We start from the raw sequence: 21,067 nt of genomic DNA on the forward strand, positions 1-21,067 counted from the left end.
GTTTGTTTTAAATGGAAATGTACACACTGGACATTAGTAGAAATGCTGTGAACTCTGAGCAAAATACAGAGGAAAACAGGGAGTTCTGGGATGATTCACACACAGCCCATGTTTGCTTATTTGTTGCTTGTTCACTGGCCCTACTGATTCTGAAGGGTTCGGGGAAGTCTTATATGGAGCTGGAGGAAAGGATGTCTGCTGATACATCATCTGCAGTCTCTGGGACCACAGCTGAATTTGGTAGCTCTTCCAGCGCCTGCCTGCCTCGGTGTCATGTGTTAGTATAGAATCTCTTGCACTTGGTAACAATGACATAGGATGATACCTGCTTTTGAGACTGAGCCAGCTACTTAGGAAGAAGAGAAAACGTGTGCACCAGGTGCAGAAGCAGCTTAGTCCCTGAACATGTTCAGGGTTTACAAATACTCTAATGATTGTTTGCAAATATTCTAGTGTTTTTCTCTGGGATTCACTGCATCACTGTTGTGGTCTATTGCCATCTACCATAAGGAGGCCTTCATTAGGAAGGAACATATAGGGGAGAAAAATAAAGGGGAGGGGTTGCAGACTGGGAGCTTAGAAGGGGGCTGCCAGAATCCAGTGTTTTCAGTTGTCTGATTTATTCCACATTAGGAAACCTCCTCTCTGTCTTTATGGTAGTGATTCTGCATGGCCCAGTGACTTGGGCAGGGAGTGCAAAGTACGTGTCCTCTGGGGAAAAGGGGATGTGTCTAATACTGTAAAACGGCTGATACTGGTTCCTGGTTGCAGGCTTTGTTGACCCAAGGCATCCCTTCATAACCACATTATTGCCTACTGGAGACTTCTGCAGAGCAGCAGGGAACAGTCAGGAAGCAAAGATGATCTCCTTCAAGCAACTGCCCCTTGAAGCAAAGGCTGCAGTGGCTGCAGGAGTGGTTTTCTTCTCCATGATGCTGTCGCGGAGTTATCTGGCAGAAAAGCTCGATCTCAGGATGCGGCGTTGGCTTCTAAGGCTGCAGATGGTACTATTTGCTAATGCTCTCATGTTGATAGGATCTCTTCATGTTTGGAGAAGCACAGTCACCACGTTCTCCAGGTCTTCAGCTGCCAGCTCCTTCTGCTTCATGCCGTGGAAAATAGCCGTGTTCCTGTTTCTAGCTTTGGCTCACTCAAGCTTCTTTACATTGTTATTTCTCGTTGCAGAAGAGCCCTACTTCTTTTCCTTAGCTGCCTACACTTGCCTGGGGGCCTATATCATTCTTATCTTCTTCCTCTTCACTCTAGGCTCTGTAGAGCAGGCTTACAAGTTCTTTGCTGGGCGAGGCGTGAAGGCAGGCACTGGCAGCAAGAACAGAACAGCGATGAAACCAGTTTTAGCAGTCATGCTGACTCTTGTGCTGACTGTTGTCGGGCTGTTAAATGCTTCCCAGCCTCCCACTGTGAATTCAGTGGAGATTCCAGTTCACAAGCTGCCCTCCTCAATGAATAACCTGAAAGTGGTGTTGCTTTCGGATATTCATCTGGGGCCTACAGTTGGGAAGACCAAGCTTGCCATGATTGTGAGAATGGTTAAGGCTTTAAAGCCAGATATCACTGTGATCGTTGGGGACCTGACCGACTCCGAGGCAGAGATCATACGACCTGCTGTTGAGCCTCTTGGAGAACTTAACTCCCCTCTGGGAACTTACTTTGTCACGGGAAACCACGAGTACTACACCTCAGATGTCAGCAACTGGTTTGAGCTGTTGAAATCGTTTAACATTCGGCCGCTCCACAACGAGAATGTGAAGATCGTCTCACCGGCGAGCGCTGCTGACTGGTTCTGCCTGGCTGGCGTTGATGATATTGAGGCAGATGTGTTACGCTACTCAGGACACGGCATGGATTTAAGGAAAGCTCTCAGAGGTTGTAGCAGTGAGCACGCCACCGTGCTCTTAGCCCATCAGCCCATTGCTGCAAAGTGGGCCCTGCAGGAGAGACCAGACATAAATTTGATTCTCTCTGGCCATACTCACGGAGGGCAGATGTTCCCCTTAAATGCTGGAGCTTACTTTCTGAATCCCTTCTTTGTTGGCTTGTACAAAGTCGGGCAGAACACCTTTGTCTACGTCAGCCCGGGGACAATGTACTTCGGAATACCCATGAGGCTGGGCAGCAGGGCCGAGATAACGGAGATAATTCTGCGTGCTCCGTGAGGGCTTTTCCATTTCACAGACTGCCGCCATCCTTTTGCTCTGAAAGCAAATCATTTTTCAGGGAAGCCAGGGAGGATGTCATGGGGTGGACTTGAGCAGGTTCTGTTAAATTTGAGCAGAAAACACTAATTGTTATCTTGGGCTTCTGAAGCGAATTGGGGGCGCGTTAAAATGCTACAGAAATTTATTCATTGAGTTCATGATGATTGAGGCTCTGCTTTTAACTATAGCACTGATACCACAGAGACAATGTGTGTCCTGTGCTTGTTAGTATTATCTCTGTCCTGCAGCTGCTTCATGCTCCACTGGTTGCTATTCCATCAGGCAGCTGCCTTATCAAGTCTCACTCAGACAGGTGAAGTTCAGGTCTCTTGCAGTGACATTGCAGAAGGGACTGCAGATTGTCCACCAAATGTGTGAAGTCTGGAAGCCTCATGCTAGAAACTGCAGGAAGTGAATAGTTTGGGGTTTTCATGTTACTGAAGTGGCATATCTTTATCCTGCTGGACTGGAAGGCCTAGTGCAGACAGCTGTGCTGCTTACCAAGCAGCAATTCTTGAAAGGCATTTTTTTCCAGCTGAAAGCTGGGGAGACTGATATGAAAGGGTGAAAGCAGCTGTCTTTCTGCAGGAATTTTACCCCAAATACCTGGGCATCTAGTAATTGCTTACTGAAGATAACTCTAATAAAAGCAAATGGGAAGGAAAAAAGTCATAATTAACTTCTGTTGCTGTCTGAGCATAAAGTACCTCTTGATGTGAAGCACAAAAGCCAATACTGAAGTGGTCTCTTTTCATTCTGTACCTTTTGTTTATGCTTACTTTCTCTTCTGTGATTTTTTTTTCTTCTTTTTGTTTCCCCCTTACAAGAGTAAGGAGAATGCTACTTGAAAACAGTGCCAGTAGATTAATGCTTGAACTCGATTTATGTTTCAAGTAAATTGTACTTTTTTAGAAGACTAAGCTCTGTGGCAGGTGACTTTCTTAAGAGTGTTTGTGTGTCAGTGTTCTGGTTGTCTGGTAGGCTTGTAGCAGAGTCAATGCTGCAGGATGATGAGGGAGAGAGAATTTTTTTGCCTTTCCTAGAAGGGCTTCACACAAATTAATGTCTTTCTGGGAAACTGGAGAGATCAGAAAAGAGTAATAAAAACATTATTGCTTCCACATCTTTGTGTTCATGCAAGAAAGCCAGAGTGCAATTTAACATGCATAGATTGTTCAGGGTGATGAAAGTTTACTTCTGTTTTACTCACTGTTGCTGTATGAAATGCCACAAACAATTCAGTTCTGGAAATCCTGACTCTGAAGTCTGCAGCTGTAGCCACAGGCACTCCCTAGTGCTGCCTTTCTGCCCACCAGGACCTGGGTTCCTCTCAAGCAGACTTGTGTAGCATGGGGCAAAAGAGATCAGTGCTTACACAGGAGAGTGAGGATGGCAAGAGCAGAACTGGGCCCTCCAGTCTTTTCCTGCCTTCTTGTCTGATCCTGAACTAGACACTCTCCTTTATTCTTCAGCTCCTCTTCTTGCTTTGCAGATGTAGAGTCGTTACTGAGCTGCCACAGGCTTTAAAAAGTTAGGTTTTCCTGCAAGTGAAATGTTCAAGTTTGACTCCATTCCCTCCTTTCAGCCCTTCAGCAGAGCTTCTGGCTGCTAAGGTCGTTTTGCATCCTGTTCCTCTGTCCTCTTGCATTTTCAGTCATGGGAATGTTGAGAAATACTGTGAATGTGTCATGTGTACTGGAAGGCTGATGGAACACTTGCAGTCCTCTTTTAGTCTGAAAACTGAACACCTGACCAGCCAGGCTCTCTGCTTGCTGGACTACAGCATTTCAATTTTACAGCAACTATAATTTTGTAACTTTTTGTTTAGTTTCTTTTTATGCTTGTGCAATATCTGCCTAAGTATCCTCAAGTTTCTTCTACGTGTGTTGAGCACCCCCTGCACGGGGTCTGTCTGAGGTTCTTTCCCCTCAGTGGCGAAGTGTCAAATGGTCTTCCATAGAGAGAATCTTGCACCCTCTGTTTACTCATCAGCACACTTTCAGTTAAAAGCAGTGTTCTGGATTTAGCAGTGCAGAGTGTACTCTTTAGGCCAGTGGTCCAGGAGAGCTTTTAATTTATGCTGAGGGTTAAGAAAACCAATTGGTGAGCAAGTTTTGCGTTATCAGGGGAGGCTTTTGTGGGCCTGCTTTGAGATGGTATTAGTTTCCCAGAGAGGAGCTAGGTATTTTTTTATTCTTGTTATTTTTTATTTCCCCTATCCTTTTTCATGTCTTCATTCTGTCCAAATGTTTGCAAAACCCCAGCTGAAGTGGTCCTTCTGTTGCAGGGATGCATATATGACTCCTCTATTACTTTGTACCTGCCCTTCTAGGAAGATCCCTGTGTATCATTTTAGGCCCATATACATACACCCCCTTTTAGGAGTGGTCATATTAGCATTTCATGAATGTATTGAATTCTCCTGGTGTCATTTGCTTCTTGCTAAATTTTTTTTAAGCCTGTTTGCTTGATGATGAATTATCACTTAATGTTTTATTTCTGTGCCAAAGCCTTCTTCTACTTTGCCTTATTCCTAAGTGTGAATGGCAAGTATCCTAACTGAACTTTCTTTTTGGCTGGAAGAACAGTTAACCTGTTCTAAACTCTATAAGACAGCAATCCCTAATTATCCAGCAGGGCTTTTTCTATACTTCCCCCCCCCCACCCCCAATTTGACTTGGATGTGCATGATGTAGACCTATGGTCAGTGTTCCAGGTTGGGGGAGGGGGAAAAAAAAAATCCTCTGCTGCTTATTTTGTGATTTTTAAAATACTTTTCTTTTCTTTGGTGTGTGTGGAATGTATTTGATCTGAGGAACTGAAGAGATTTATACTTCTTCTTTATAAAAGGCCAGTCCACTGGGGAAGGAGCTAATCACTGTCAGAATAACAGCAGAATACTATCATCACTTTGTGAAAGATCTATTTATTAAATTACATAATTGCTATAGAGTGGACCTGAAAATGTGTGAATTGTGGAATAACAAATGCTTTAAATGTTGGGATTTAATAAAACTGGATTTGCTTTATCAAGAAAGATGCCTGTAATGACCTTTTGTTTTGTACCAATAGGCTGCATTGTTTTAACACACCCATTCTAGTCACCCGCAGAAAGCTACAGGCAGTACAACTGCCTTGTTTTTCAAAGTGCTGCTAAGTTGAGGCATGGTGGGAACTGGGAAAGGTGAGGCCACTATTCATAGAATCATAGAATTGTAGGGGTTGGAAGGCACCTCAAGGATCATTTAGTTCCAACCCACCTGCAATGGGCAGGGACACCTCACACTACAGCAGGTTGCTTAGAGCCACATCCAGCCTGGCTTTAAAAAACCTCCAGGGATGAGGCTTCCACCACCTCCCTGGGCACCCTGTGCCAGTGTCTGACCACCCTCATGGGGAAGAACTTCTTCCTAACATACAATCTGAATCTACCCACTTTGAATTTTGCTCCCTTCCCCCTAGTCCTATCACTACCTGGCACCCTGAAAAGGGCTTTCTTGTAGCCCCCCTTCATAATGGGATTTGCCTAATGCCTCCTAGGGGAAAGAAGAGCAGAGTGAAGAGATGAAGTGTGATGCAGAGTAAAGGACCACTACAAGGGCAGAGAAAAGGTAGTAAGAGGATCTTTCTTTTGGATGGAGCAGCAGAAAATGTGTAGTTTGTGGTTCTCAGCTTTGATACTTGAACTTTGGGGTAGAGAATGGGGAGAGATACCTAAGCTTTGGGGTAGGGATTAGAAACTTTCACAGGTGGAGGGGTTCATTGAGGATTTGTAGCCACATTTGTTTCCTTTCCAAGTCAGAAAAAAACACCCTGTTTTGTGAATTTGGACAATGGTAGATTCTAGATACTGTTAAACAGCTTAGTATGCTGAATCTGTGATTACTTTTTTCCTGTTTTGAGAGACATGCATGTTACAAAATGTTGGAAGAGCATTTATTTTCAGCTGGGTGTTAATATCATGTGATCTGAATGAGCTGGCATCCTCCAGTATGCAGTTAGTTTGTTGGAGCTGCTTACCAAGCTAGCAGCCCCACTACCCCATTTAGTAGATGGATGCCAGGAATTAATTGCTGCTGTAAATTCACAGCTGTGAGTGGATGATATTGACAGAGCCAGACATAAATTCATTATCAGAATGGTTTTGTTGCAAGCTCTGCTCTGAAAGCAGTCAAGAGAGTCATGCACTGATAATAAAGGAATGTTGAGTAACTGGTCATGAAGGGAAGTTGCTTACAGAGGGCAGTGGATAAGATGAGCTGGAGCAAGTGCACTGGCAGCTTCCTCCCTCTCCTCACCCCCATAATGATCCAATATCAGCAAGTGTATGTGTAGGGAAGGTAATTTCAGTTATGGTCAAAGCTCTAAAATCCTCTCTTAGAGCAATTTATTTTGACACTCCTTTATTTCCAGGGATAATCTTTTCTTCATGCACTTCCCCCCCTTCCCTCCCCCCTTAATGTTTATCTTTTTCACTTAAAAAAAAAAAAGTTGTAGAATTGTTGTAGCACACTTGGGTTCTGAGTTTCCTATAGTCATGATCATTTTGAAGCACTCAGCTCTGCATTAATACAGAATATTTAGAATAAACCAAACCAGGTTGGAAGAGACCTTCAAGATCATCGTGTCCAACCCATCAACCAATCCAACCCACCTAAACAACTAACCCATGGCACCAAACACCCCATCAAGTCTCCTGACTTGATACAGAATTAACCAGGTTGGAAAAGGCCTCAGAGATCATCTAGTCCAACCTATCACCCAACACTGTCTAATCAACTAAACCATGGCACCAGATGCCTCATCCAGGCTCTTCCTAAACACCTCCAGTGATGGGGACTCCACCACCTCCCTGGGCAGCACATTCCAATGGCCAATCTCTCTTTCTGGGAAGAACTTCCTCCCAGCATCCATCCTGAGAGAAGAGACCAATCCCCATCTGGAAACAACCTCCCTTCAGGTAGTTGGAGGAGGCTCAGGGAAGACCTTATTGCTCTCTACAGGTTAAGCAACCCCAGCTCCCTCAGCCTCTCCTCATAGGGCTTGTGCTCCAAATCCCTCCTCAGCTTTGTTGTCCTTCTCTGGACACTTTCCTGCAACTTGCCATAGTGCCCTAGAGTAAAGAGCATCTGAAGCATGTGCAGCATTTGTTGGGTGTTAGTAAGGTTGATTAGTGTCCTTTGGGGATACACACACAGTGCAATTCCATCCTAGTGCAGCATGCCCAGGAATCACGATGCAGGTTGTACGTTAAAGATCAGCAAAAAAAAGCAGTCACAGATATGTGAGCTGAAAGGAAAGCAAGCAGATGGTACACACCTGTGCATCCTCTGCAGTAGAAACTTACTTGAGGCTTAACAGCTTGGAGTTACTGCAACAGGGTAATTTTTTTCAGGAAGAATCCAAATTTTTGGAGTTACTTTTGTTCCAGAGTAGTTGGTTTGTGTTTCTCGGCTCTGTGAGGTCCTGGTTTTGTGGAGACCTGGCACATCCATACCCTTGAGTCAAGATTTATTTCAACTTCTGTGTAACTCTTTTAAGTAATGTTAGTAATGGCTCTATGTTTGTGGGATCAGAGCTTAAAAAGCTTCCACCATGCAGTATTTGGAAGTCCCTTGGCAGGTCTTAGCTTGCCAGCTCAGGGCTGTATCTCCTCCTGTTGTTGTGACCACCACATGGACAATTTCACTTGTTCACTGTTGGCAGAGTGTTTTGGATTGCTACGTGCATTGAAGATGCATTCCATAACTTTTTTTGACTTTTTCTTTCAAGAAGGATCTTTTGGCACAGTTGCAATGCACTGTAGGCATTTCCTGAACACTGTTGGAGTTTGTAGTTTTCAAGCCTTTGTTATTCAGTTGCTCCATTTAATAGTAGTAGGTGCAGGCATGTTTACTCAGCAATTTTGTCCTCCCTTTTTAGGAGAGCCTATTTTTCCTTTGTGCACTCTACTTAACAGTTTGTTTTCTTGCCCTGTTGGCCCATGACACATTGCACTGGCTCATTTTTCTTGCTCTGTTGCACTAAGAACGTGCTCTTGGTTGGCATTTGGGTCCAGGAGTTTTAGTCCTTACACTTGCAGTTCCTGTGTAACCACGGAGCTGCATTTCACTTTCCCCATGCTTTTTGGCTCTTCTTGTAGTTGTACAGACTGTTGCAACAAAACTGTTCACCAGTTAAGAGGAAGAATGGGTTTCTTGGGAAGGCTCTTCAAAACTGTGTGGTCTGTTGGGCCCTACCTAATTTATCCATGTTGGATGGTGAGTGGCTCTCATGTAGCGAGGCCTTTCTGGTATCATCACTTTGGTTTTAATTTGTTGCTAAGCCCATCTCTCAGTATGGGACAGACCCAGTCTCAGCTTTTCAAGAACATGGCCAGTGTTCTAATCAGCTTTTAATTTCCACTCTTGAAAGGTGTTTCATTTAGACGGGGATAACATCCAGTTTGTTTGCCTAACTCCTTGTTTTCTGATGGGTGTAGGGAACTGATTGCTCTTACTGACTTAGGACTGTGCTTTGCAAATCCCTCCTGATCTTTAATTGAAGGGGGTTTTAAAAGTTGTGTTCAGTGGTGAGTCTGATAAAATGCAAATGCAGTGTCACAGAACATAACCAACCAACTGTTTAGTTGTATGTGGAGGACTAAAATAGTACTGGTGAAAGGGAAGCCCAAGATACATAAGAGTTGTAAGATATGAGATGTTAACTTGGTTTAAGAGGGCCAGGTGCTTAAGAAAAAGGTCTCTTGTTTTCCCTTGCTTTTAGCAAACCAAAGAAATGCTTCTGTTAGTCATAGTAGAATCATAGAGTGGTTTGGGTTGCAAGGGACCTCCAAATGCCATCTAGTCCTACCCCTCTGCATTCCCCACTAGACCAGGTTGCTCAGAGCCTTGTCTAGCCTGACCTTGAATATTTAGCCTAGAGAAGAGGAGGCTCAGGGGTGACCTCATTGCCCTCTACAACTACCTGAAGGGTGGTTGTAGCCAGGAAGGGGTTGGTCTCTTCTCCCAGGCAACCAGAAAAAGGGGACACGGTCTCAAGCTGTGCCAGGTGAAGTTTAGGCTTAAGGTGAGGAGAAAGTTCTTCACTGAGAGAGTCATTGGTCATTGGAATGTGCTGCCCAGGGAGGTGGTGGAGTCACCATCCCTGGAGGTGTTCAAGAGGAGATTGGACGTGGCACTTGGTGCCATGGTCTAGTCATGAGGTCTGTGGTGACAGGTTGGACTCGATGATCCTCGAGGTCTCTTCCAACCTTAGCGATACTGTGATACTGTGATCTCCAGGGATGGGGCTTCAACTACCTCCCTGGGCAACCTGTTGCAGTGTTCCACCACCCTCCTGCTAAAGAATTTGTTCCTAACATCCAATCTAAGTCTGCTCTTCTCCAATTCCAAACCACTGCCACTCATCCTATCCCTACAGGCCTTTGTAAACCATCCCTCTGCAGCCTTTTTGTAGGCCCCCTTAGGTACTGGAAGGCTGCTCTTAGGTCTCCTGCTGGAGCTTTCTCTTCTCCAGGCTGATTAAATCTTAATAAGCTCACAGGCTGCTTTGAGGAGTGATCCCATGCTTGTGAAGTTAAGGGATTTTTCTTAGGGCTAGGAAGTGCAGATTCTTAATTCTTGAAGTTCACTGCTTTGTGTGTGCTTACCTGGAGAGCTATTGGAAGTAGGACTTTCTCCAGAAATGACTCATTTTTAGTGACTTACGTTACTATATGTGTTTCACCAGGCTGATCTGTCAAACAGTTTTATTCTTAGCAGAAACTAAGCTTTCAAACACCTGTGGCGTTGTTGCCCTGGAGCATTTCAAATGTATGTGTTCCTCAAAAGCTCCCAGCTGGATTTTGCTTCTAGACTTGGGCATGACATGAAGTTGGAATTAGGGTTGTGATTTTTCATCAGTTCAGTTAAGCTGAAGCATTGAGTGCCAAGTGTTGGCATTCACCAGGTGTCTTGTCTAATGAGTTCCTCATCATTTGCACTGGTGTGAGGAACTGCAGAAGGTATTCCTGTAGAAAGGTGGTGTTAGGGTCTTATTAAAAGTGGAGAGGGCACGTGGCATTGGGGTAGGAGTGCATCCTGCCACTGCTGAGTGGCTGGCAGAAGGATTGACTTGCTGGAGCATGTCCAGAGAAGGGCAATGAAGTTGGTGAGGGGTTTGGAACACAAGCCCTATGAGGAGAGGCTGAGGGAGCTGGGGCTGCTTAGCCTGGAGAAGAGGAAGCTCAGGGGTGACCTTATTGCTGTCTACAACTACCTGAAGGGAGGTTGTAGACAGGCGGAGGTTGGTCTCTTCTCCCAGGCAAGCATCACCAGAACAAGAGGACACAGTCTCAGGCTGTGCCAGGGGAGGTTCAGGCTGGATGTTAGGAAGAAGTTCTACACAGAGAGAGTGATTGCCCATTGGAATGTGCTGCCCAGGGAGGTGGTGGAGTCCCCATCACTGGAGGTGTTCAGGAGGAGACTTGATGGGGTGCTTGGTGCCATGGGTTAGTTGTTTAGGTGGGTTGGATTGGTTGATGGGTTGGATGCGATGATCTTGAAGGTCTCTTCCAACCTGGTTTGTTCTGTTCTGTTCTATTCTATTCTAGTCCTTGGCTGTGTTAAGCTAGCAGAGAGCCATTTGCCATCAATTATTTTGATACCCCTGTACCTTACAGCCACAACACCATAGAGAGATTTTGGTCAGAAGAGACCTTTAAGGCCATCAAGTCCAACTGTTAACCCATCACTGCCACAACACTGTGACCAACCCACAGATCTTGTAGAGCCTGCTCTCTGTGTCTTTCAAGGCAGCAAAAGATTTCATTGGGGAGTTTTTGTTTCTGTGGGGTTTTTTTCTGTCTGTGTTTTGGTTTATATCTTGGTTTGGTTTGTGGGTTTGTTTTCTGTTGGTTTCTTTGGCTTTTGTTTGGGGTTTTTTGTGTGTGTTGTTGGTATAGTTTTTTTGTTGGGGTGTTTTTTGTTGGGGTGTGGTTTTGTTGTGGTTTTTTTTGTTGGGGGGTTGTTGGGGTTGTTTTGTTTGGGGTTGTTTGGGGGTTGGGGTTGTTTGGGGTTGGGTTGGTTTGGGGTTTGGGTTGGTTTGGGGTTGGGTTTGGGTTGGTTTGGGGGTTGGGGATGTTTGGGGGTTGGGGTTGGTTGGGTTTGTGGTTTGGGGTTGGTTGGGTTTTGGGTTTGGGGTTGTTTGGGTTGGGTTGGGGGTTGGGGTTGGTTGGGGTTTGATTGGGGTTGTTTGGGTGGGTTTGGGGTTGTTTGGGGTTGGGTTTGTGGTTGGGTTTGGGTTGGTTTGGGGTTGGGTTTGGGTTGGTTTGGGGTTGTTTGGGTTGGTTTGTGTTTGGGGGTTGGGGTTGTTTGGAGTTTGGGTTGGTTTGGGGCTGGGTTTGGGTTGGTTTGGGGTTGTTTGGGTTGGTTTGTGTTTGGGGGTTGGGGTTGTTTGGAGTTTGGGTTGGTTTGGGGTTGGTTGGGTTTGTGGTTTGGGATTGTTTGGGGTTGGTTGTGTTTGGGTTGGTTTGTGTTTGGGTTGGTTTGGGGGTTGGGGGTTGGTTGGGGGTTGGTTGGGGTAGGGGTTTGGTTTGGGTTTGGGGTTTGTGTTTGTTTGGGGGTTGGGTTTGGGTTTTGGGTTTGGTTTATGGTTTGGGTTTTGTTTGTGTTTTGGTTTGGTTTTTTGGATTGGGGTTTGGTTTGGTTTCATTGGTGTTTGCTTTGGGTTGTATTTTGGTTTGGGGTCTGCTTTGGGTTGTATTTTGGTTTGGGGTCTGCTTTGGGTTGTATTTTGGTTTGGGGTCTGCTTTGGGTTGTATTTTGGTTTGGGGTCTGCTTTGGGTTTTATTTTGGTTTGGGGTTTGCTTTTCTTTGTTTGTTTCTTTGTTTTTTATGGTTTGGTTTGGTTTTTTTCTGTATCCAGACCGTACCCAGGAGTTTTGGGATTGATTATGACTGCGGCTGCTTTGTCAAGGATGGGAGACCCTTCCGGTACATCTCGGGCAGCATTCACTACTCGCGGGTGCCCAGCTACTACTGGAAGGACCGCCTCCTGAAGATGAAGATGGCAGGGCTTGATGCCATTCAGACGTAAGAAGCTGTGGCCTTGGAAAGGCATTTGTAGTCACAGAATGGCTCAGGTTGGAAGGGACCTCAGAGATCATCTACTTGAACCCCCCCTGCCATGGGCAGGGACACCTCTCAGCTAGACTCAGCTGCTCAAGGCCTCATCCAACCTGGCCTTCAACATTCCCAGGGAGGAGGCAGCCACAGCCTCCCTTGGCAGCCTATTCCAGAGTCTCACCACCCTCAGACTGAAGAGCTGCTTCCTCAGCTCCATTCTAACCCTGCTCTCCCTCAGCTTCAAACCATTCCCCCTCACCCTGTCTCTAGACACCCTTATAAAGAGTTCCTCTGCAGCCTTCCTGTAGGATCCCTTCAGGTATTGGAAGGCAGCTCTAAGGTCCCCCTGGGATCTTCTCCAGGCTGAACCACCCCAGTTCCCTCAGCCTGTCCTCACAGCAAAGGTGCTCCAGCCCTTGGCTCATCTTTGTGGCCTCCTCTGGACTCACTCTCACAGCTCTGTGTCCTTCTTGTGATGGGGACACCAGAACTGGAGGCAGTATTGGAGGTGAAATCTCAGCAGAACAGAGTCAAGGGGGAAAATCCCCTCTCTTGCCCTGCTGGCCACACTCCTCTTGATGCAGACTGTGAGTAGCTAAGTGGATCACTACCGTTGTTTACTTGGTTTATTAATTTTTAAGTAATAGGTGAAAAAGCTCCAGAGAAGTGAAGGGTGATGCAGGGTGACCTCTAACAGCATAGACTGTTGGACAGTTGGGCACATCACAGCTAAAAGTCCATTCCCCTGCTGATAGACAACACCTCTTGCTTCACAACCCAGGGTGCAAACGTGACCTGGAGTCAATTGTTGGACTGTGAACTTCAGTAGCTGTAAAACAATTGAATGTGCTCTGCCTCTGCCAAGGGCATTTCTGTTGTGTAAGAGCAATGGGATTCAGTAACACCCTTATGCAGGTCAGACTTGCTGGAATTGCCCATGTAATAATTTTTACTGAAGCAATCCAAAAAGGACCAGAAAATTGTAGCTTTTGATGGCTCATGAAGATCAGCCTGGGTCCTGAGAGGTGACTCCTGTGGTCCAGTGTCTCATACTTCCTTGATGTATTTTCTCTTCCCCCCAGTGCCTGTATATCTTCATTGCCCTCTGTTAATTTCCAGCTTTTTTCTTTGGAATTCCCTGTTCATGGCTCTGCTGCATCACTGGTGGTCTGAGACAGGAATCTTTCCTTTCCCATTCCCCCTATCACTGTTGATTAATGGCAATGTTGCTGCAGGGCTGGTTTGTTTTTCTTCCCTGTTGCTTCCTACTTCCTTTGTAATCTCCTGTTAATAAGGTTAGGTTTGGTCTTTTGTTGGAGGTTTTTTTTTTCCCCCCAACTTGTTGATAACTCTTATCCTGTGCTTTTCTGAGTTGCACTGGTGTCTTTCTACTGTGCAGGAAGGAGTGAAGATAATTTGTGAGATGGGAGCCTTCCTGGTTCCTATCAAGGTTCTGGTTCTTATCAGGGCTCTCCAAGTGAGACTTATTGCTTCAATGGAAACAGGATCCTTTTATTACAGGCTTGTTCTTGTAAATACCTTGTAGTGGAAGCAAGGCAGACCTGCTCTCCTTCCTATTCTCTGCAGCCTCATTTCCAAAAGGCTTGCTGTGCCTTGATGCCTCATCCAGCTAATGATGGAGTGAGCAGTTCATCTGGGGCTCTTTGCAAGAGCACAGGCAGTGTTATGTGTTTAACCATCTGCTACTGGAAGCATCTTAAGGAATAACCACAGGTTATTAGGAAAACAAATGACAGGAAGCTTGATCCTTCATTAAACCTTAAAACATCACCTGAAGGATGGCCAAGGGCTCAGGTCCAGCCAACATGGATTTAGGAAGGGCAGGTCCTGCCTCTCCAACCTGATCTCCTTCTATGATCAGGTGACCCGTCTGGTGGATGTGGGGAGGCCTGTGGATGTGGTCTGCTTGGACTTCAGCAAGGCCTTTGACACCGTCCCCCACAGCAAACTGCTGGCTAAGCTGTCAGCTCGTGGCTTGGACCATTACACTCTGTGCTGGATTAGGAACTGGCTGGAGGGCTGAGCCCAGAGAGTGGTGGTGAATGGTGCCACATCCAGCTGGAGGCCAGTCACCAGTGGTGTCCCCCAGGGATCAGTGCTGGGCCCTGTACTCTTCAACATCTTCACTGATGATCTGGATGAGGGGGTCAAGTCAGTCATCAGCAAGTTTACAGATGACACCAAGTTAGGAGCAGATGTTAGTCAGTTAGAGGGTAGAAAGGCTCTGCAGAGGGACCTTGACTGACTGGACAGATGGGCAGAGTCCAACAGGATGACATTTAACAAGTCCAAGTGCCAGGTGCTGCACTTTGGCTACAGCAATCCCATGCAGAGCTACAGGCTGGGGTCGGAGTAGCTGGAGAGCTCCCAGAGAGGGACCTGGGGGTGCTGATTGACAGCCACCTGAACATGAGCCAGCAGTGTGCCCAGGTGTCCAAGAAGGCCAATGGCATCCTGGCCTGCACTAGGAATAGTGTGGCCAGCAGGAGCAGGGAGGTCATTCTGCCCCTGTACTCTGCTTGGGTTAGACCGCACCTTGAGTCCCCTGTTCAGTTCTGGGCCCCTCAGTTTAAGAAGGACATTGAAACACTTGAACGTATCCAGAGAAGGGCAACAAGGCTGGGGAGAGGCCTTGAGCACAGCCCTGTGAGGAGAGGCTGAGGGAGCTGGGGTTGTTTAGCCTGGAGAAGAGGAGGCTCAGGGGAGACCTTTATTGCTCTCTACAACTACCTGAAGCGTGGTTGTAGCCAGGAAGGGGTTGGTCTCTTCTCCCAGGCAACCAGCACCAGAACAAGGGGACACAGTCTCAAGCTGCACCAGGGGAAGTTTAGTCTGGAGGTGAGGAGAAAGTTCTTCACCAAGAGAGTCATTTGTCATTGGAATGTGCTGCCCAGGGAGGTGGTGGAGTCACCGTCCCTGGAGGTGTTCAAGAGGGGATTGGATGTGACACTTGGTGCCATGGTCTAGTCATGGCTCTGTGGTGACAGGTTGGACTCAATGATCATTGAGGTCTCTTCCAACCTTAGTGATACTGTGATACTGTGATCAAGGCCTAAACCTTCCAAGCAGCAGGCTGAAATTTGGTGGTGTGGTTGGTGTGACATCCCAGCAGGTGATGGAGGCATACCTAGGACTTCCAATGCCTACCTCAGCAGGTAGCACACAGTAGCATCTGTCTCACAAGGGTAACTGTCCATGTTTTGAGTTCCTGAACTGACAGCTGGAAATGAGTGTCATCAAAGACATCTGGAAAGGACTGAACGTTAGTGGTTTAGGGTGGTATGGAGGAAGTAAACCACCACCAGATGGGGCTAAATGCTTACAGGATTGACAGATCAGTGGAGAAGCCTCCTGGAAGACTCAGCACTTACCTGACAGGCTCATAAAGTTAAAAGTTGTTTTACTAAATGCAGGAAAGTGTAAAGCTGTAGAAAGCCCCCTTTGGGAGAGAGCTGCTGTTTAGAGTATCTATTAATTAAAACATAAACACAACTTCCATTCTCTAAAGGCTCCTAGGTGTATTATTTATGGAATCAGCACAAGCTGCTTAATGTTAGGCTGTTAAAACCCACAGCCTGATATCATAGAGAAAATTGTCCTGTGGATGAAGATAGTTGTAAGCTTCTAATGTTTGTATTTGAAGTTCATGTGCAGGCCTGTCTGAGTGGGGCCATTTCAGCACTGTGCTCATGAAAGGGGTCCTGGAGGTTTTACTTATTGAAAGCAATAGGGTTTTTTGCACTTATTTTTCCTTTCTGGGTAATGCTTACAAAATCAACTCTGAAACATATATCCAAACCTAGATAGCAAGAGAAGTGTTGCCTGAGAGGATGCTCACTTGACTAGCCACAGTTTGGATTTTACAACAGTGGCAACAGTTCTTACAGAGGGAGTGCAAACCTATGGGTTAGAGGGTAGGAGAGATCTGCAGAGGGACCTTGACAGGCTGGACAGATGGGCAGAGTCCAAGGGCATGAGATTTAACACATCTAAGTGCCATGTTCTACATATTGGCCACAACAACCCCATGCAGTGCTGCAGTCTGGGGTCAGAGTGGCTGGAGAGCAGCCAGGCAGAAAGGGACCTGGGGGTACTGGTTGATAATAGGCTGAATATGAGCCTGCAGTGTGCCCAGGTGGCCAAGAAGGCCAACAGCATCCTGGCCTGTATCAGGAATAGTGTGGCCAGCAGGAGGAGGGAAGTTATTCTGCCCCTGGGCTCAGCACTGATTAGACCACACCTTGAGTCCTGTGTCCAGTTCTGGGCTCCTCAGTTTAAGAAAGATGTTGAGTTGCTGGAAGGTGTCCAGAGAAGGGCAACAAAGCTGGGGAGGGGTCTGGAGCACAGCCCTGTGAGGAGAGGCTGAGGGAGCTGGGGTTGTTTAGCCTGGAGAAGAGGAGGCTCAGGGGAGACCTTATTGCTCTCTACAGCTCCCTGAAGGGAGGTTGTAGCCAGGTGGGGGTTGGTCTCTTCTCCTAGGCAACCAGCACCAGAACAAGAGGACACAGTCTCAAGCTGTACCAGGGAGGTTTAGGTTGGATGTTAGGAAGAAATTCCTCCCATCAAGAGAGATTGGCCATTGGAATGTGCTACCCAGGGAGGTGATGGAGTCCCCATCCCTGGAGGTGTTTAAGAAGAGCCTGGATGAGGCACTTGGTGCCATGGTTTAGTTGGTTAGATGGTGCTGGGTGATAGGTTAGGCTTGATGATCTTGAAGATCTTTTCCAACCTGGTTAATTCTATTCTATTCTATGTGCAGACCAAGTCAATGTGTGGAGAATGATTCTGTGATAATGGCAGGTGTTCTCTCTTCACAGGTATGTGCCCTGGAACTACCATGAACCCCAGCCTGGTGTGTATGTCTTTTCTGGTGACAGGGATCTGGAGTATTTCCTGCAGCTGGCTAATGAGACTGGTTTGCTGGTTATCCTGAGAGCTGGACCTTACATCTGTGCAGAGTGGGACATGGTACAGCCTTTTGTAACACTTGCCTCATTTCTAGGGGAAATGTAAAGCAAAATGGTTTTGTCTTAAAGTAGGGAAACATACCTGGTGTAACCTTGGAGTAGACTCTTGGTTTAGTGTATTAAAATCCCTGCATCCTGAGTGGCTTCTTACTGTGCCAAGTTACTTTTGTATTTGGGTGTTTTCACTGGGGATTATTGCTTGCTTGTAGAAAATCAACCTTCAGGCTAAATTCTTCTTGCATTTCCTAAACATGGTCACTGAAGTGATCCCTTTCTTCTCCCAGGGAGGTCTTCCTGCATGGCTGCTGGAGAAGAAATCTATTGTTCTCAGGTCTTCTGATTCAGGTAGAGGCAACACAAAGGACTGGCAAAAATACACTTTAGGCCATTTCTAGAGAATTCATATTTGAGCTTCAGTTACCCTGTGAGTAACATCTTCAGTGCTTTTGCCTTAGAAGTATGCATTCAAGAACTGTATAGAAAGAAACAAAGCAAGGTAGAAAGTTTCTGAGGTATTGACAAGTTTCATGAAGCCCCATCCCAGGAGCGTTTTAAGGCCAGGCTGGACGTGGCTCTGAGCAAGCTGCTGTAGCGTGAGGTGTCCCTGCCCATGGCAGGGGGGTTGGAACTGGATGAACCTTGAAGTCCCTTCCAACCCTAACAATTCTATGATTCTATGAACATTTGTGCCCAGAGAGAAATCATTGTTGGCATTGAAGGAAAAGACAGGTGGCAGTCAGCTTTCAGTTTTGCAGTAGCCAACTGGGCACTCATCATGGGGATCCTTCCTGCCTGGTCAGTGTGCTTTTGTAACTCCAGAAATAGTTACAGCATTCTTAAATGTCAGGGCCAATGGTATCCTGGGCTGCAGCAAGGAAAGTGTGTCTAGCAGGTCTAGGGAGGTTCTCCTTACCCTGTACTATGCCCTGGTGAAACCACACCTGGAATGTTGTGTCTAGTTTTGGGCTCCCCAATTTGAGACTGCAGTCTGCTTGACAGGGTCAAGACAGAACTATGAGGATGATGAAAGGACTTGAACTCATATCTCTGTGAAGACAGACTGAGAGCCCTGGGGCTGTTTAGTCTGGAGAACAGAAGGCTGAGAGGGATTCTCATCAATGTCTATAAATATCTGAGGGGTGAGTGTCAGGATGAAGGTGCCAGGCTGTTCTTGGTGGTGCCCAGGGGTAGGACAAGGAACAACAGGTACAAGCTGCAACACAGGGGGTTCCACCTCAACACGAGGAGACACTTCTTGATGATGAGGGTGATAGAGCCCTGGAACAGGCTGCCCAGAGAGGTTGTGGAGTCTTCTTCTCTGGAGGCTTTCATAACCTTCCTGGATGTATTCCTGTAAGTTCTGCCCTGGGTGATCCTGCTTTGGTAGGAGGATTGGACTCAATCTCTGGAGGTCCCTTTCAACTCTTAACATTCTATGATTCTTATGTGCTGTCTGATACTGGATCAGACATGGAGGGACAAGATAAGACAGGAGATCAACTTGATTAGAGGGATGTGTATTAGGGGACAGAGATGTATCCTATCTGACTTCTTTCTTACTGTGGGACAAGTTATCTCTTCAAAGAAATAGTACATATAGCAACATTTCATTTTGTTTTGCTGTTGAAATGTGTTAGAACAACTTGTGTGAGTGGGATTGAAGCCTCTCTAGGGATTTTCAGAGTTTGCCAGTATTGAAATGCTCTACTTGCTAGCAAACTGTACTGGAAGCTGACATTTGGGGGACAGTTTGTAAGCGCTCATCAGTTCATTAAATGCTGTTCTGTTATGCTTTACATATTCAGGTGAAATCTATCCCTATAGCATTAAACCCAACAATGACAGGCAGGGAAGTTGTGAAAGATTTATGTTTTGTGTGTCACAGATTACCTGGCAGCAGTAGAAAAGTGGATGGGTGTCCTTTTGCCAAAGATGAGGCCTCACCTCTATGAAAATGGTGGTCCAGTCATCATGGTGCAGGTAACTTCCTTCAAATCAACCAACCCAAGCCACATGGATACTTATATTGTTCTTGCAGACACTCCATGGGTGTAGCACAGTCATGTCAAAGATGTTCCTTTACAGTTCCAGGGAGCTGAAGGGTTTTGATGAAATCCCTTATCCCTTTTACCCTACTGCATTGTTTCCAAAACTGAGAGCACTCATCTGTCAGCCTTGTTCCCCACGACTGTAGAAAGCAATAGAGGAAAGCTGTGGAGCTTTTTAGAGCTGAGTTTCATGCCAGTGTTCACATAGCCAAAATACAATTGCTCTGACAGACAATAGGGGAATAAAGATACCTGCAGACAAAGGCAAAACCTTTATGGAGTCAGCTTAAAACTTGTGAGAAAAGCAACCTCCAAATGTAGGCTTTTCAGTTCTTAGCACCTGACTTAACTGTGAATGTTTCAGGACACAATGTTGTGCGTTCATGGCTAGTAGCTTCTCCCTTAAACTCCTTCTAGATGTGTGCTGCTGATGTGTTCCATATTCTTACTATTTGACCATAAGAGAAGCTTTGTTTTAATTTAATTTTTAAGACTCCCTGGTTGGTAGAGGAGAGGGGAGGAGACCTTTACAATATGCCCATGGCCACTGTTCTTGACCAATGTCTGTTGTCTGTGGAGCAAGAGCATCAGGCAAAGTTATTCCTTGGCAAAAATAAGAAGCTTACAACAGGATTTTCAGGAATAACCTTCAGGTGTATGTGGCATTGGATCTGAGGCTGGAAAGTCCATCCCCTTGGGAAGGGGGCATGATTCATACCTCTCAGATTGTCCTTCTCCCTTCAGTCCCTTGAGTCCGTTGAATGATTCGCTATTCATCTGAGCCCCTGTGTCTGAAAGCCCAGCTTTGCTGCATGTTCCAATCTGTTCTATGGCTCCATTATTCTGCTTGAGAGGTGGGGTCAGCTCTGCATGTTTAATAGAGACTGCTTTGATCACTGTTGCTAAGTAGTAAGAGAGTTTTATGTGGAGGATGATTTTGTAGGAGAATGACTTGCCTCCCTCAAGTAGGAGGAAGGAGTGCCTGGCAGCGTTGTCTGCTCTCACTCCTCAGGTCTGGAGTAAAACTGGCATTTCAGCATTACCATCAAAAGCAGAGGGGAGTTGGGTTTGAGCTTTGCATCTCTGGTATCAGATATAGACTGAAATTGGTGACTGTTTTACTTCTGTGCAGGTGGAGAATGAGTATGGAAGCTACTTTGCTTGTGACTACGACTATCTGCGTTCCCTTCTGAAGCTCTTCCGCCAGCATCTAGGGGATGAGGTGGTGCTGTTCACAACCGATGGTGCAAGCCAGTTTCACTTGAGATGTGGAGCTCTTCAGGGTCTTTATGCAACAGTGGACTTTGCCCCAGGTTAGAGACTGCTGTTTATAACCAAAAAAAACCCAAACAATTGGTTGTGTGTGTTTGTGGCAAGACAGAGGGACTCGACTGCTTGACAAACCTGTCTGCTTTGTCTTAATAGCATTTAGCAGGCATTTGGTGAACTCTTAATTCTACTAAAACTGCCCACAAGTACCCAGTTAGAGAGTCATAATCACTTTCTTTGCATCATTAAATCAAGAATAAACAATTTACACTGCTCCTAGTATGTATCTACTAAATCTTAGTAACAACGGCGTGAGATTGAACACATCCAAGTGCCGGGTTCTGCACATTGGTCACAACAACCCCATGCAGTGCTACAGGCTGGGGTCAGAATGGCTGGAGAGAGGCCAGGCAGAGAGGGACCTGGGGGTACTAGTC

At 46.1% G+C, this 21,067-nt stretch overlaps 1 protein-coding gene across 2 annotated transcripts in view; it reads left to right on the forward strand.

Annotated features, from left to right (window-relative positions):
* LOC137448335 (transmembrane protein with metallophosphoesterase domain-like) overlaps window positions 1-21,067 on the forward strand; it is a 50,707-nt gene that overhangs the window by 5,053 nt on the left and 24,587 nt on the right. Inside the window, exons 1-6 of one of the 2 annotated variants that reach the window (XM_068152774.1) lie at window positions 807-1,004; window positions 12,126-12,292; window positions 17,164-17,314; window positions 17,598-17,658; window positions 19,199-19,293; window positions 20,494-20,674. In XM_068152774.1, coding sequence (XP_068008875.1) covers window positions 861-1,004; window positions 12,126-12,292; window positions 17,164-17,314; window positions 17,598-17,658; window positions 19,199-19,293; window positions 20,494-20,674 — 799 coding nt within the window. In that variant the 5' untranslated portion in view covers window positions 807-860. Of the gene's footprint in view, window positions 1-771; window positions 5,250-12,125; window positions 12,293-17,163; window positions 17,315-17,597; window positions 17,659-19,198; window positions 19,294-20,493; window positions 20,675-21,067 lie in introns of those variants that run through there. The other variant, XM_068152775.1, reaches the window with a different exon arrangement.

This window comes from Melanerpes formicivorus, unplaced genomic scaffold (genome assembly GCF_026170545.1).
Source record: "Melanerpes formicivorus ecotype bairdi unplaced genomic scaffold, bMelFor1.0.p_v2 SCAF_24, whole genome shotgun sequence".
Classification (NCBI taxonomy): domain Eukaryota; kingdom Metazoa; phylum Chordata; class Aves; order Piciformes; family Picidae; genus Melanerpes; species Melanerpes formicivorus.